The sequence below is a fragment of the Astyanax mexicanus genome, chromosome 3 (genome assembly GCF_023375975.1).
Source record: "Astyanax mexicanus isolate ESR-SI-001 chromosome 3, AstMex3_surface, whole genome shotgun sequence".
In the NCBI taxonomy this organism is placed as follows: domain Eukaryota; kingdom Metazoa; phylum Chordata; class Actinopteri; order Characiformes; family Acestrorhamphidae; genus Astyanax; species Astyanax mexicanus.
In genome coordinates, this window is record NC_064410.1 from 53,509,259 (window position 1) to 53,524,726 (window position 15,468).

Genomic DNA, 15,468 nt, shown 5'->3' on the forward strand with positions numbered 1-15,468 from the left:
GTGAACAACCAACATCCTGAGATCATTTAAGTTTGTATTGCTGATCCCAAACATTCTCAAAAAAATGTTCATACGCTTTCATTACATTACATTTCTTTCTTGGTGCAGTAGATACAGTACCCTTGATTTCAGAATTTCCAAAAAATTAAGTGTCCAATTTCTTTTGTCCATACAGTGTATCACACAATTCTTTCATTTTAGCCCTAATGTTCTAAACAAATGCTCCCAATTCTGCTTAAATAGACACTAGACATAATTTAACCCCTGTTTTTAAGATATACAGTCTTCTTAAAACCCAATTACAAAAGTTTTAACAAAATCATACATCTATTGTTTTTCTCAAGAACAAATTTATGTAAATTCTTGGTGAAAGTCATCAAAGAGAGAATGCTGGCATAGAGGAGAGCAGTTCACTTGACAACACTATAAATCAGAATTAAATAAGGAATAAAAAAGTAGGGTAAGAAAGAGGCCCCTAGATCTTCCAGATTAAGGATGGAAATGGCTACTGTGGTTTTCAGAATGTTGAGCAAATTAGATGAGAATGTGGCAGATGAGCTTCGACAAGAGCATAAATCAAGCTTACATTAAAAAAATCTGACTAGGACTTAACGTGGGGCTCAGTCATGAAGCTCAAGGGATGTGATAAGTGAACGATTTAAATCTCTAAAGGGGGATCTCAGGTGAGGCTCTGATTCTCTCTCTCAGAGCACTGCAGACCTGTAAGTGGTACATGGTTGAAAAAAAATATTCAAAGCTATAGTAAGCTCTAATAAACCGTTAAATCAGCAATTTGTACAGCTGGGCCATATGATTAAAATGTTTTTAAATATTGTGATACACAATATTTATTGCAATGTTTTGACTTTTTTAATTCTACATTAAGCAGGGTTTAATATACTCTCTAATGAGATACAGTACAGTAATGAAGTACATTTTGCTCAGTGTTTTTTAAGCACTGAAGGAATCCTCAATATGGTTCAAAAGCTTACTGTCGATACAATAAAAGTCATTATGATACAATAAAATATCCTATGACAGAACTCTACTGAATTGCATACATTTTGGAACTGTTGTGCTATCTGGTGTATTTGCTGTACTTGTATTCACTGTCTAATATAGAAGAATGAGTTACCCTTTGGTCATCTTTGGTTTACTCAAAAGATGCCTGAATCTGGATCTCTGTAAAGCTGCTTTGAGACATTATTAGTTGAAAAAATTGCTACATAAATATATCTGAATTAAGTTGAACTGAATTAAATGGATTAGAACCTGGCCTACAAAAAGAAATTCAAAATCAAAAGCATAAAGAATACACTTTAATTTACAATTTTACAACAAATAAAATACATCAATTTAAACATTCAAAATATTTACATGATAAAATGTATAAAAACAACCTATTTCAAAAACTCAAGTAATAATCATGAAGACTGGACCAAACTTAAATGGCTCAAGTCCCCACGAGACATGACGTAATTAAGAGTAGGCTCATTAGAGGTCAGTAATAACAAGAAGATTGAAAGCAGCTTCAGTTCTCCAGAAAACTGAACACACTTCTTGGAGGTCCGGGGGTCTTTATAGAGTTTTCTCGGCACGGTCGCTTCGCAAGAGGGGTAATAGATTCCGTCTGACTTCTTTTCTTCACCTGTAAAAATTTAAAAGAACATTTTCACGATCATCTTCATGTTTTGTTTATACAAGTAAAAAGCTTACAGATTGACAAAGTCTAAAAAAAAAAAAAAAAAAAAAAAAAAAAAATATATATATATATATATATATATATATAAAAATTTATTTTATACTTATTATATTTTACTTTTTAACAGTGACAAATTTAGCTTTACATTGTATACAGTGTCAAATAACTTACCAATTCATTTAGTCAATATTACATAACATGAAGCCTGAATTAAGACCCATGCATAAGTCAGTCAATTTTGTTCCAACGGGGCAAGAATACTTGAGCAAGAATTCTTAAATAACAATAGGAAAATAAAATTGTTAAAATGTCTGTTTACATAGACACAAATGGAAGTAGTTTTAATACAGTATTGCCTATTTTTGTGCGATCATTTACTTTAATTGCAACACAAAATGTAAATTAAGGACAAATAATTTTAATTAATTTTCAAAGTATATAATTCAGTGATTTAAACTAGTCTGGGTTGTAAGATTTTTGTTTCACTTTAATAGGTTTACAACGCTTTCACTTAAATACTGGTGCAGACTATTAATCATACCACTAAACACTCTGGCTCCACCTAGTGGTTTACATATCAAACTATACAAATTCTCTTTGATTATGCCATGTAAATACTGTGGGCCAATTTCTCAGACAGAGATTAAGCCTAGTCTTAAACTACACCTAATCCTTGTCTGTAAAACTGACCCTATATGACTAGGTCAGAATGCTGTTCTCTTCACGCTACACTGCTTCGCTTATAAATGTGAAGTCATGATTTGCAGGCTACTGAAACTGACTGACCAGTGACATAAAGCACAGATTGCAATATGTACAGGAAAAAGATCAGCTGTGTGTGCGCGCGTGCATCTTTGCACGTGTGTGTCAACAATGAGTGTCTACAAACATTTGAGGAAAGTATGTCTAGCCTGTTTTTATCTTTTTGTTGTCGAGGCATCATTAAACAATGAACAAATAAATGCTGAGCCAAGCAATCATTAAGAGCTGCCAACAAGGGGGAAATCAGGGCTAAACCAATGTACTGTTACAATGTACTTGCCATCAATTACACCATTACCCCCATCTAGTTTAGATTAATATTGCAAGCAGGTTCATATAATCATATGGGGTGAAGTACCTGAGTCTTGGGGCGAGCAGACGCAGAAGAGTCTTTTTCTGGAGACAGTGTCTGGAAGAGGAATCCTCGTGTGTTACGTGGTGCCAGAGGGTTGCTGTCTGAAATGTTGGCCAACTTCTGCAGCATTGCCCGAGGCTGACCAAGCAAAGACCCTCTCTTCATCTGTGTGGAAAAACAAATTACAAAAGTTCAAGATTTGTGTGTGTGTGTGTACAAATATATATATATATATATATATATATATATATCATTATTATAATATTCTAAACAAAAAAGCAAAGACAGTAGCTTAAAAAAACATTGGTTATTCAGTTTAGAATGTGTTTGTCACTTTATAGGTGCTGTGGATTGAGGTTAAAATGTGTGGGACTGGAATCTGGATCAGTAAGTGGATCAACAGTGTCCGCCCAATATCTTATACACTATTTATGTCAATATCGGCTCCAATGCAAATATATATATATATATAAAATAAAAATGAATAAAACAAATATGCTTAGTAAAACAAATAAGAACATTATAGTATGCAGAAAGTAAGAGTTTGCTGTCAAATTACTAATTCATATTAAGACATTGATACTAACCATAGGCTGAGTGGGCTTCTGAAAAGGGTTGATGTTTTGGGCTGCCTTCTCCTGCAGGGGTGCTGAGGGGGGCCCTACAAAACAAAATACAAAGTTAAGTCTAATGAAGCACACGTAATGGATACACAGGGTTGTGCTATTGAGACATTCACCTCTCTGGCGGAGTGTCTTTGCAGTAAGCTTCTTGGCCAGCTTCATGAACTGACTGTCCTCCTCTCCTATTTTCTCTTCCTCCTCATCATCATCGTCGTCTTCAACAGATTCTCTTTTCTTCGTCTGAGACTCAGACTACAGCGCAAGAGTGAGGAAAACAATGTTTTTAAAACCTACATCAGTTTTTTTTTTTTTTTTTTTTAAACAAAACCAAATCAGAATTTATTTTCCAGCCACAAACCTGCTCTCGCAGCCACTGCTCTTTCTCCAGACGCTCCTTACGCCTCTGCAGCTCACTCGGATCCAGTTCTTCGTCTTCTTCTTCCTCCTCTTCACGAGGACCGACCCCAAACTCAATGCCATCATCTGAACATGGAGCAAAACGGTCAGCAAAAAACAGTCAGTCACCTACAGTAGTGCATTATTGTATCCTTTCAAGATTTTTAAATGTTTATACCAAAGAACTGGTCACCTCCTCACCTAAGCATATACACGGACATGCCAAAAGTCAAGGGATAGCAGTATGTAAATTGATTAGGAAGTGTTACTTCACAGGGTGCCCTGGGAAAGCTACTGTATAAAGTTGAGAAGTTTAATATTGCGAGTGAGGTTAAACAACAGTCAGTGTGCTCATGGCAAGGCAATGCGATTTAGTTGATGCAAGGCTTGATGGCAATAAGTTGTGTGGGCATTTAATATTTCTCAATACACAGTATCCTGTATGTACTGGGAATAGGTCACAGAAAGCGTAACAATCCACAGTGGGTGGTAAAGGTTGGGATTGGCTGCATATGGCTAGAACTGTCTGTGCAAACAAAAAACAAAAAAGCAGCTCTGGTTGTGGTCCCACGGCATTTAGCTTGTCAGTGCATTTAGGCATCACCCCCCAAACATACCAATATTTTTCCACCGGAAGCGACGCTCTCGGCCAGGTCCCTCAGAGTGTAGGTCTCCATCAGCCAGATATCGCTCCTGATATAAGCGTAACTTTCGTTTGTCATCATCCATGATCTGCTTCCTATAAACAACACAAACAAACCACAGATTTATCAGCATTAGACAGCTCAAAGTTTAAGCTTCAGCTGATGAGATGCTTCAAATCGCTCACCAAGTTAAGTTCCTTTACGCATATACTGCCACCTAGTGGTATAGCCCATTCATGACACACCAAGAGCCTCCATTTTTTAGGCTTTAACCATTAATTAGCACTTGTTTTTTTCTTTAACACCATTAAAACGATGGCGGACTCAGACAAGCCAATTCATATGTTCTTGTTAAAGAAGGGGCGAGACCAAGAGCTAAATGTCCTCCATGTCTTCGAACATTCCGAAGTGAGTGAGCTGGATGCCAGTCCCACCGCCCATGACTAGGAACCAGTGGATGAAAGTGAAGATTAATGTGCAGCTTTGTAAACTTCCGCCGTGCTGCACATGCACAATACGTATTTAAACATTGCGATTGGGGATCTAACCGGGTCCAGATGTTTACAATACTGTTATTCTTCTATATAACAGATCATTTAAAAGATTATACACCTCGTTCCATCGAACCAATGACAAATAATTTAAAAACACATACAATCTGCAGAATTAAGATTTGACTGTTCATTAGCTTAACTACAAGAAAGCTACAGCAGGGCATACTTGAACTTACATGTGGATTTTGTTGACCTGGTCCATCAATTCCTCATCTGATGGAAGTTCCTCCTGCAGCTCCTCCTCTTCATATTCATCACCTCCTTCATCATCTTCATCTTCACTGCCCAAGTCACTGCCTGACAGCTCAGCCTCTGAATCCACAAACTCAGCCATTCGCCTAAATACATAAACATAATAGAAAAGCTCAGAGAAATCATTGTCTAAACTAGGGCTGTGGTGACTTAACCTAATTGGTTAGGTGCACAAATATTAATACTCCAGGGTTGCTATATATGATGTAAAGCAGAGTTAACCCTGAGTTAACATCGAGGTAACAATTTATTTAAGCAGTTTTTATCAACAATGTTAAGTGCAGCCCTAAAATAAATGTACATTTCAGCTTGAGCCATTTCAGAACAATTGATCAGTGAAGCATTCGTGAATGTCCATGTACAGGCTTAACATGACTCACATCTTCCTTTTTCCAGGACGATGACCGAAGACTGCCTCCCTTTCTTCGTCCCCTACCTCGCCATCATCCTCTCCTCCTTCAATGTCTGAATCCGCCTCAGCCTCCTCCTGTAAAGGTGTAAAATCTTATTCGATTAAATTCCTGGTCTGCAATTTTCTGTAACACACATGCACACCCTCACCATCCAAATGCTTACTTACCTTCTCACTGAGGCTGTCCACATCTGACATGAGATGAAACTCACAATTGCTCTCCTCTTCTTCTTCTCCCTCCTCCTCCACCTCTTCATCCTTTTTCTTGATGCTGTTGAAACAACATTAATTTAAAACAGGAGCTCATAGTGCTTTAAACATGCTTAATTAAATAATAACATGGGGCAATTTAAGCTTAGTGTTGGACTAAAAAGCATTTTAAATGGAGATTTTTTTAATTCAAACATTTAGTCTAGCCTTATTACCTGTCCAGAAATCCTACCTTTAATGATAGCATGATTTATATTGTAAACATACAATTGAAGAAAAAAAAAAAACATGAATTGCATCAGTCATTGAATCATCTTTACCTGTCTGATGTGTCTTCAAGAACAGGACTTGGGACTGACTTTCCAGGAGAAGCAGCTAAAAGAACAAGAAGCATGTACAAATGTTTCAATACTTTAGTCTAATAGTCAAGGCTGATTGGTTAACTACTTTAATAATATTTGCTAAAGGAACACTGAAAAAAAAACACGTACCTGGGCTGCCTGTAAACTTGCCCGAACAAAGAGCAAGCAGCTGATCCACGTCTCCATCTGAGCCTTCACGGCTTGCTCCATTGCTGGCGTCTGCCTCCAGGACACTACTCTCTTCTTTGGGTCTGTCAGCAGCCTCTCCGGGCTGGGTGGTGAAAGCCCCAGAGCACAGGCCCAGCAGCTCATCTTCTGCCACAGACTGGCTGGCCCCAGGCTGGCTCTGCCCTGATCCAAACCCACCTGAGCAAAAGCCTAGCAGTTCACCCATGTTGGCATCCATGGCATTCTCATCCAGGTTATCCAACAGCAGCTGCCTTTTATGAGAACGGCTCTGGCCGCCACGCGGTCCCACGTTTAGGAATCCATCTGCATCCAGCAGCTGGGAGTGCGTGTCCTCCTCGAGGGAGAAGGGGCCTTGGGAGTCAGCTACAGGGCCAGCCTCACCTGGGGAGTTGACAGCATACAGGTCTTGGGAATCCTCCACAGGAAGGGAGAGAGAGGGCTCAGACAGCTTACCAGAGCTCTGAGAAAGCAAGAAAAGACAGCAAGAAAGAGAAGAGAAAGATATGTTGAGTATTATGCATCTTTTTCTTCCCTGTATCCATGTTAACTTTTGTATTTACATGACTTATCCATGCCTTCAACGCAAATTTTCATGACTATACGATTTTTAAAACATCAGTGCAGACATGGACAATAATACAATAAATCACTTAAAACTTTAATCAATCAAAGTTGATTATAGTAGGTCTAAAATGAATCATAAAATGTTTACAATATTTGTAATAATAAAATGTGTCAGATCCATTGTGTAGGGCTAAATTACTAAATTAACTTTCAGCTGACGTATTTGTGAGCTAACGTATTTGTTGGCTAAAACACAAGGTTTGTAGACCAAATTTCCATGACTTTTCCAAAACTATTTTTATTTTTCCAAAACTTACTGCTGGATTTTAGCTAATTTCGAACTAGCGAGGGAGTGAACCGCAAAGCACGTTCGTAAGTCCATCTTGATATGAACATCAGCGGGGGAAGCACATTTATGCCATCTTGTGGCAAGTCCCAGTGTCTAATCAGATCACACCCGTAATCATTCACGGATCTGTATGTCAATTTTGCACAGCATTCTGGATGCAATATTGTTTTGTCAATGGGTGTCTTAAAGCTTAAATATACACTCCAAATAAAAATTGTACATTGTTTAGCTAACTAGAAGGTACTGACCTTGGATGCCGAGCCTAGGAAGCTGGGTCTGAAGAAGCAGGGAGAGGGTGAACGAAATGCACCTGCTGACAAACCTCTGCCTGCTGCACGATTGACTGGCTGGTATGATGGGATCATGGAGCCAATCAGTTCAAAGCTGCTGTTGTGGCTGCTCTCTTTCGTCAGGGAGAGGGCATCCTCATCTTCTGTGGAATTTTTTTTTTTTTTTTTAAAGAAGGATAGTCAGTATATAAAAAAAATCACTAGAATCAATAATATAACCCTAACTAACACAAGAACGAGTGTAATTATGAAGGTATAAAGAAATAAATAAAAAGCAGCAGACTCACCCATTTTGCAGTCACTTTCTTGACCAGCTGGCAGGGACTGCCTAACACCATCCCTTTTATTAAGAAAAAGAATATTCAGTTGTTAGACTTATTTGATTTCTGTCTTGCTTTAACCGACACGTATACACAGACACCCACACACTTACCCAGTTCGGGAGCAAGAGCTTCCAGCAAACAACATTAAAGTGCCATCAGCGTATGGGGTCGGAGATGGGCTTTTAAAACAAGGTGAAGGACTTCTTTCCAGTGATCTTCCAAGATCTTTCTCAGTTTCATCCACCACCTCCTCCTCTCCATCACCTTCCTCTTCATCTCCAGCTTCTTCTTCATCATCACCATCACCACCACCCAGCAACTCATCAACACCCTATGAGGAACAGGAGGTCAAACAATAAAACATTTTGAAAGGAGAACTTCTGGGAATCTTCAACACTACTTAACAACTACACCCTTTTAAAATTGTTCTTTGAACTGGTGATGAATTTAACCATTTTAAAAAGGGTTAATATTTTAACCAGGCAAAGTTTTATTCAAGCCTTTAAGTTCTTCTTTGAGTTCCTTTAATATTCTACATAAACACTACCTTTATTACTCAACCCTCAAAAAATATTTGAGAGGTGTTATTCTGAATGTTACAAAATACTGAACTAATAGTAATCATGTCTTTAAACATACACATGCACTCATGCAGTATACCAAGGATCAGAACAGAAACAAAATTACCATTTCGCAGGAGGAAGAAAAAACACTTCTTAAATATTTATTGAAAGCCAATGTAATAAATGTCATTTCTATTAATCATTTCAGCATGACAGCAATGAAGTGTGTGATTTTATACTGAAATAAGATTCTCTGCATTAGTACCTCTTCATCTTCAGAATCGGTCATCTCGGCTTCTTCCTCATCCTCACAGTCTTCATTGTCCAGGCGATGGAGGGCAGCCCGGCGTTCTCTTTCCTCCTGACGCCGTACAGCCATGGCTTTCTGCAGTTGACACTTTAGCTGAACCAGCTTCTCTCCTTAAGACAGAGAATGACAATTTTAAGAGTACATATAAGGTTATAGAAACTCCACAGTACCAAGTATGCAAAGATAACATTATTAAATGTACCTGGTTTAGCGTGTATAGGCTCCTCTTTCCCTTCATTCACTGTTACAGTGATTGACTCAGAATGTAGCTCCTCCTGGCCAGATGAGGTACTGTCCTTTCTCACCACGTTTATATTTATTGAGCGCTCTTTTGCAGGACGTGGAGCTGGCTGGATATGTCGCAGAAAACGCTCCTTAAGAGCCTCCAAAGCTGAAAACAGAGCATTTTACTTTGAGTGCATGTAAATGGTGGTTTTAGACCATCAGCCTAATACAATAGTAACTGACTAAAACTAAACCTAATGTGGACAGATTTACCATCCTGAAATATGTCACATCAGTGATGCAAATATACATAAAATTTCAATTGCATTGCTCACTCACCTGGGTTTGCCTGCGCAGGTTCCAGCTGGATGAAAGCACCATCATCGGCACATAGCTTTGCAACTGGAGGAGGCTCCAAACCCAGCTCACGCAGTCTAGTCAGTTTATCCTTCTTGGTTTTGGGTACTACTGAACCTGGCTGAGCAAAGGTAGAGCCAGCTTGCTCCAAATTTCCTGTCTCAGGCTCAGCCTGTTGAACTGGAACCTGTGGCTTCTCATGGCCCTGTTTGTTTAATCCAGCCCCCTCAGGCACCTCTACAGTAGGATGAGCACCCTCTTCCTCTGTAACCTCCATGCTTTGGAGCTCGGCATTTGCTTTAGTGCCTGACTGGTTCTCAGCAATTCCATCAGCAGCTTGACTTTCCTCATTATTTGTCGTACCCTCCTTCTGGGTGCAGCCGTCTGGGTCTTGTGTGTCCGGGCATGCGCCAGCCTGAGGGCTTGAGTTCTGCTCAGATGGTTTTACTTGGCTCTGGGTGGTAGAGGCAGGTGCTTCAGAGAGACAGGTCTGGTATTTTGCAGACCTTGATGAAAGGAAAACAGAAATCATGTTAGAAAATCAAAAACTTTGTCATATATAAAACGTCCACCCACTAGCTATGACCCTTAATGCATTTTGGTAGACACATGTCAATGTAATGCTAAACATACTTTAACAAAACCATAGCAGGGCCCTCAGGACGATTTCTCCTCTTAAAGAAATGGTCAATGCCCTTTGGCTCCGGCATGTGGTATGGTAGCCCTATAGTAGATTCTGAAAACAAAGAGATACCACAAGATTAGTAAGAGCTTAAAAAGAACCTCAGTACCCAAATCACATGTTAAATTACAGTTTAGAAAAACAAAAAGCCCATCAAATGCTTCTGTACAGTTATATAATTCTAATAAGTTTCATATCTTTAATAGTGGCTAATTTAATTGTCTAAACCATCAGTCCAAGCATATGCATGTGACTAAAAAGCGATTAAAATGGGAATGATTCACCCACTTATCAGCTATTTACTAACCTCTCACAAGCCGCTGGCTGTCACTGTGGAGCTGTTTCATGGCCTCCTTACTTGCTCTTGCTGCTTTTCTCTCCTGAGAACATTATCCAAATCAATTAGCTTCACAAATTAACAGTGGAGAAGGGGAAGTTAAAAAAGAAAGACAAATAAGCGCCTTATACCTTACGCGTCGAGCAGTCTTCTTCATTGACTTCATCATCTTCCATGTCATGAGAATGGAGCTGCAGGTAGGTTAAACAAATAACTGTCATTTTAAAGTGAATTTGGGACAATCACTGTACTAAACACAGTACAGTTTTTGAGTAGCAGCCTTTAAGAATCTAATGATAATCATACATTTTGTTTACAATCACAAATATTGTGTACAAATATTGTGATATTTATTCTATATCGTACACCCTAACTGGTGAATTCAAATTTCCTTATATGCCCACTTCTCTTCAAATTCCCTGCAAACATTACTACTTAACATAAAAGCAGGTTCTAGATCAGAACTGATACCCTTCAGGAAAGTACCCTGTTCCCACCTTGTGCCTGGCCTTCTGCTTCACAGCATCTCTAATTGCATCTAGAGACTCTGCTTCCTCCATCTCCCCATCAGCTGTGTCATCTTCCAGCTGAGCATCAAATAGATCATTATCACCAAGTAGGCAGCCGCTATCATTGAGAGCCTTGCCCGAAGAGGTCGCCTGAAAATAGAGAATTAATTATGGTCAAAAATGGACTACATATTTTGATACTTAATTCAGAAATGATTAAATTTAACTTACTTCAACAGCGCCCGACTTCTCTTTCAAACGCTTCACTAGAGAACCTCTGTTTTTCTCCTTTTCCTTGCGTCTCTGTGACTTCCCCCTCTTTTTCTTCTCTTCCTTAGGTTCATCTTTCTCTGGCTCGCTCTCATCACTGTCCATGGAAATACGGGATATCCTTTTCCCCCGGCTTTTTTTGACTCGATCACCCTCTGTGGTCTCCTCCTCACCAGATTCTGAAAGAACGAGAGCTTCTGCCATCCCTGTCACCTCCTCCTCCTTTTCACTGTCACTGTCTTCAAGGACCTTTCGAGAACGAGCCTTCCGGTTGACAGCAATGTCTTCATCAGAATCTGGAGCACAAAATAGTAAAATAAGTCTTTATAATACAATGACAGACTGAAAATAGCCATGTCCTAGCTTTATAAAAGCCTGTAAATAATACTGGCAAAACTAGAGAACACAAAATGTGCATCATAACATAGACTTCCTGTTTCAGAAAGCAAATTTTAAATTACTTGCACACAAATACTTTTAGTACTTTTAGATTACCTCCTTGGGCCTCAGTGGCAGTGTTCTTTTCAGTCACAGCATCCTCCATTGGTGAACCTACTCCACTGTCTGAGTCACTGTCAGCCTTGGGGCTCTCTACAGGGAGATCCACGGGCTGTAGAGCAAACATTGAAGTCAGTGTTAAAAAGATATTTATGTTACTTTTTAAATGTAAAAATTAGGCTGGCAGATAATAAACACAAAGGTGTCTGGTCGATTGGCCAAAAAGACAAGAGAGATAGTGATAAGGTTGGTGAAAAATCCTTACAGTTACACATTTATAGTAAATAAGCCTGATTAATGGTACTGGAGATTGTTTTTTAACAACAGTAATCATACTGTACTAAAGATCATTCCACCGTTTTTACCATGTACATTCATTCAGGTTGTACATGACTGAATCTTTACAATGCAGACACTTTCTGTTATATACTGTTTTATACTACTTTGTAGCTAGCTTACACAATATTTCCTGTATTTTTCTTTTTCTTATATAGATTTTGACCGTACACTTCTTATCTAAAGATTGCATCTGCTAATCTGCTGGTTACCAATTTTGTATCATCTGGGATTAATAAACTGATCTATTTATTAAGGTCAATCATGTGAAGAAATGAACTATTATTTAAACATAACACTGCAGAACAACTACAAATTGCCATCCACTTTTTCTACTTTACCATTAAATCAATAGTATAAGATAGATACTTGTCTTTATTTGTTTTGCATTCTGGGAGCTGAATGGTTAACCTTCATGTAGCCCACAAGCACCTTGTACACACGTAAACCCCTAGTTATAGCTAACCGAGATTAACTGACCTTCAGCTATAGTACAAACAGGAGCAGCATTTGTGAATTAATGTACAATAAACTGACAAACAATTTAATTAATCCAAAATATAGCTAGCAAACAAGCTAACAAAGAGATTTAACCAGCCTTTAGCGAGCGAGCTAACAAAATAGCTAACCTAGCTAACTTGCTACCCACCAAGCCAAGTCAAATAGCTAGGTTACCTAGCTAGCTGGCTAACCTACGTGTGATTAATGTGACAACAGTTAGCAACCTAACTATATGCGTTTCCAAAGTTAAAAAGCACAAAATTTCTACATAATAACCTACATATTTAACATAGCTCTGATATACATCTGCCCGTCCCCGGCTGCGTGATAGTTATAGTTACCCGTTCGGCGGAAAGCAGGCTCATCTTTTGTCCGCTTCTTTTATTCGGTGTTAAAACTCATCAAAACAGCAGAAACCGTCTCCAGCAGCGGCTAAAAACAGCAGTTAACCCGACAGCGACTAATTCGCGCGATATCTACCCGAGAACTTTAAATAATAGATCAGTAAAGCGCGAAACCGGAGCTCCTCTCCCGCCGGATCCTCCAAACCGAATACAATTTCAACCTTTCGCGCGCAGCACAGCCGTGCCTCTCCTGCTCCCGTCCGTCAACGCTGCCGAGCTCTCTGATTGGTCAACCGGATCCCCAGCGTGCTAAATTCGCGCTGATTGGGCAGATCTTTAAAATAGGAAGCGCGCGTTGTTTTCAATAGCTCATTGTGTTGTTTTGCTGCTGTATAAAAATAAATCTTTTTACTGGTAAAACTAAACTTTAAAACCTCTGCAATAGGATTTCCTAATAGAAAAAGTGCTAATTTCAGATACCAAAGGTGAATTATTTTACTAGTAATATTAATAATAATATCAGATGTACAGATAATGACTAATGTTACTAAAAGTATATATACATATACATATATATATATATATATATATATATATATATATATATATATATATATATATATGTATATATACATATATATATATATGTATATATATATATATATATGTATATATATATATATATATACATATATATATATATACATATATATATATATACACACACACACTGTTTTAATGTGATTTTCAAAATGGGATATTCGAGATTGTACATATTTACATTATAAGCTGCCAGAGGGAATCACAGTAGGCAGGTTTGTGCTTCTGTCAGAAATGTGTAAAGAACTCTTTTCCATGGCAGTGATTTTCATATTTTACACTTTTGCGTAACTGAAATACAAGGAGGTTATTTATGCAATGTGTTTAAAAAAACCTGCATGTAAGGGGGGAGGTGTATTGGCAAAAAAAGCTGCCTGTCCACAAATAATAAAAAACTGAAGTTGTTATGCAAGAACATATGACATAATATTTTTACAAGATCACTCAGCCCTACTACATATCTATAAAAATCATTCTGACAGTCCTATTTGACTAGTTATTTTACTAGCGATACCTTACCAAAAACATTTTGGAGATCTTAAACTTACTACAAATATCTTCATTGCATATAAATAAATTAGCACTTGCAATAGTTACAATTTAGACTGTATTGGTAAAAAATACATAAGGATGTCTTCCTGGCAATGTGACTGGTCAAATTACATATTTGTCATCTTAGCAATACCACTGAATCAAGATAACTTTACAGATCAGTATATCTCATTTTAACAATAAACATATCGTAAAACAACAGAAATTAGAAATTCTACTTGGGGGGAATGCATAACATTGATCTACAGTAAAAACGTAAGTTAAGGTGCTATCAGCTTTTAAGCTAAAACAGCTTAGCCTATTCACGCATTAAAGGTTTCTAAACTGACAATTTCTTTTTTTAAAATCTAATGAACACAGACTTTTAAAAATTTAAATACTTAACAAATATTTTCAATTCATTACAAAAACTGTTTGTACATTAACTAGTTGTTAGCCTAGTCTTATCCACACTCAACACATGTTAAGTGCATACCACTGATGTTTCTTACTGGATGAAGACATTGCTCACCCCTGTTTTTCGGTTTGTTGCAAAGGACAAACAAAGACATCTGCCCAGTCATAAGTCAAATTAAACGCTTACAAGCCGGTAATTAAGTCAGTATGGAAAAAAGACTGAGGCACTTTCCATCAAATATCAAATAAGTTTTACAATCTTCATTGCTGGCTTTGAACAGGTAAGGAATTGCGCCCCACAACTAGTGTTCCACAGATTTTATACTTACATTTTCATTTACAGCATTTGGTTGCTGCTCTTATACTGAGTAACTTACATTTACAGTCGTAAGAGAATGTATTGTTGGGAGTCTTGCCCAAGAACTCCTATTGGCGTGGCGTGGTGTCCACTACACTTCACTCCACCAACCTCCTCTGTTTATTTGCAGCAGATGTGTGTAAATTCCTAGCTACAATATATGCTGCAACATTACCTTATAGACAATAGCTTTTTTCCTGTGTAAACTGTGTGGGGTCGGTCCACTTGAATCCTCCCTTTTCAAGCTGTAACTTATTAAAACTGCAGCCGATGGCTTTCCTGGAACGCCAATACTCACCAGTAGCGCGCATGCGCGTTAAGTTAACTGCTTGTGGACTTATTATTAGAAGTGTAGCGTGATAAGGTGAACTGCACTCTACCATACCATTCGCTTTATGCTACAGTTAATTAATACGTAACTAGAGTAATCAGCTATTATATATGCTGCAATATTAAGTTACCTTAATTGGTTACCTAAATCTTTTTTTTGTGTAAATATGTGGTCTGTCCGCCTAAGTCCTTCCCTCAGAGCCATTAACGAGCCATTAGGCATTTCGTTCCTCCTCTAATCTCTGGTGCAGTCAAACTACAGTGGCATTTACTCATCTAAACGTGTGAATGGGTATGCACATATGGGTACATG

The 15,468-nt window shown here is 38.1% G+C and overlaps 1 protein-coding gene across 4 annotated transcripts; it reads right to left on the minus strand.

Moving 5' to 3' along the window:
- Nucleotides 1-1,297: 1,297 nt before the first annotated feature.
- Nucleotides 1,298-15,138, minus strand: LOC103043308 (claspin). 4 transcript variants are annotated; one of them, XM_022683341.2, is made up of 24 exons: nucleotides 15,001-15,138; nucleotides 11,736-11,850; nucleotides 11,202-11,536; nucleotides 10,959-11,120; nucleotides 10,593-10,652; nucleotides 10,432-10,504; nucleotides 10,076-10,178; nucleotides 9,425-9,948; nucleotides 9,063-9,251; nucleotides 8,816-8,970; nucleotides 8,098-8,318; nucleotides 7,952-8,004; nucleotides 7,623-7,807; nucleotides 6,402-6,921; nucleotides 6,231-6,285; nucleotides 5,869-5,971; nucleotides 5,669-5,775; nucleotides 5,213-5,374; nucleotides 4,456-4,577; nucleotides 3,801-3,925; nucleotides 3,559-3,694; nucleotides 3,407-3,480; nucleotides 2,823-2,984; nucleotides 1,298-1,648 (listed from the first exon to the last, which is right to left on the minus strand). In XM_022683341.2, the coding sequence occupies exons 2-24, from the start codon at nucleotides 11,782-11,784 to the stop codon at nucleotides 1,532-1,534; spliced, it is 3,792 nt and encodes a 1,263-aa protein (XP_022539062.2). In that variant the 5' UTR covers nucleotides 11,785-11,850; nucleotides 15,001-15,138; the 3' UTR covers nucleotides 1,298-1,531. The 4 variants fall into 4 exon arrangements, with proteins under 4 accessions (XP_022539062.2, XP_022539061.2, XP_007247930.3 ...); XM_022683340.2 differs by lacking the exon at nucleotides 15,001-15,138 and adding an exon at nucleotides 14,845-14,965; XM_007247868.4 differs by lacking the exon at nucleotides 15,001-15,138 and adding an exon at nucleotides 12,917-13,138.
- Nucleotides 15,139-15,468: the final 330 nt, after the last annotated feature.

Bases quoted from the DNA above. Each gene is read 5' to 3' on its own strand.
- LOC103043308 (XM_007247868.4), bottom strand. From the start codon at position 12,940: ATGAGCCTGCTTTCCGCCGAACGG. The intron at 10,505-10,592 runs GTATAAGGCGCT...TAATGTTCTCAG, and splicing joins AAGACTGCTCGACGCGTAAG to GAGAGAAAAGCAGCAAGAGC. The intron at 6,922-7,622 runs GTCAGTACCTTC...TTGCTTTCTCAG, and splicing joins TCCTAGGCTCGGCATCCAAG to AGCTCTGGTAAGCTGTCTGA.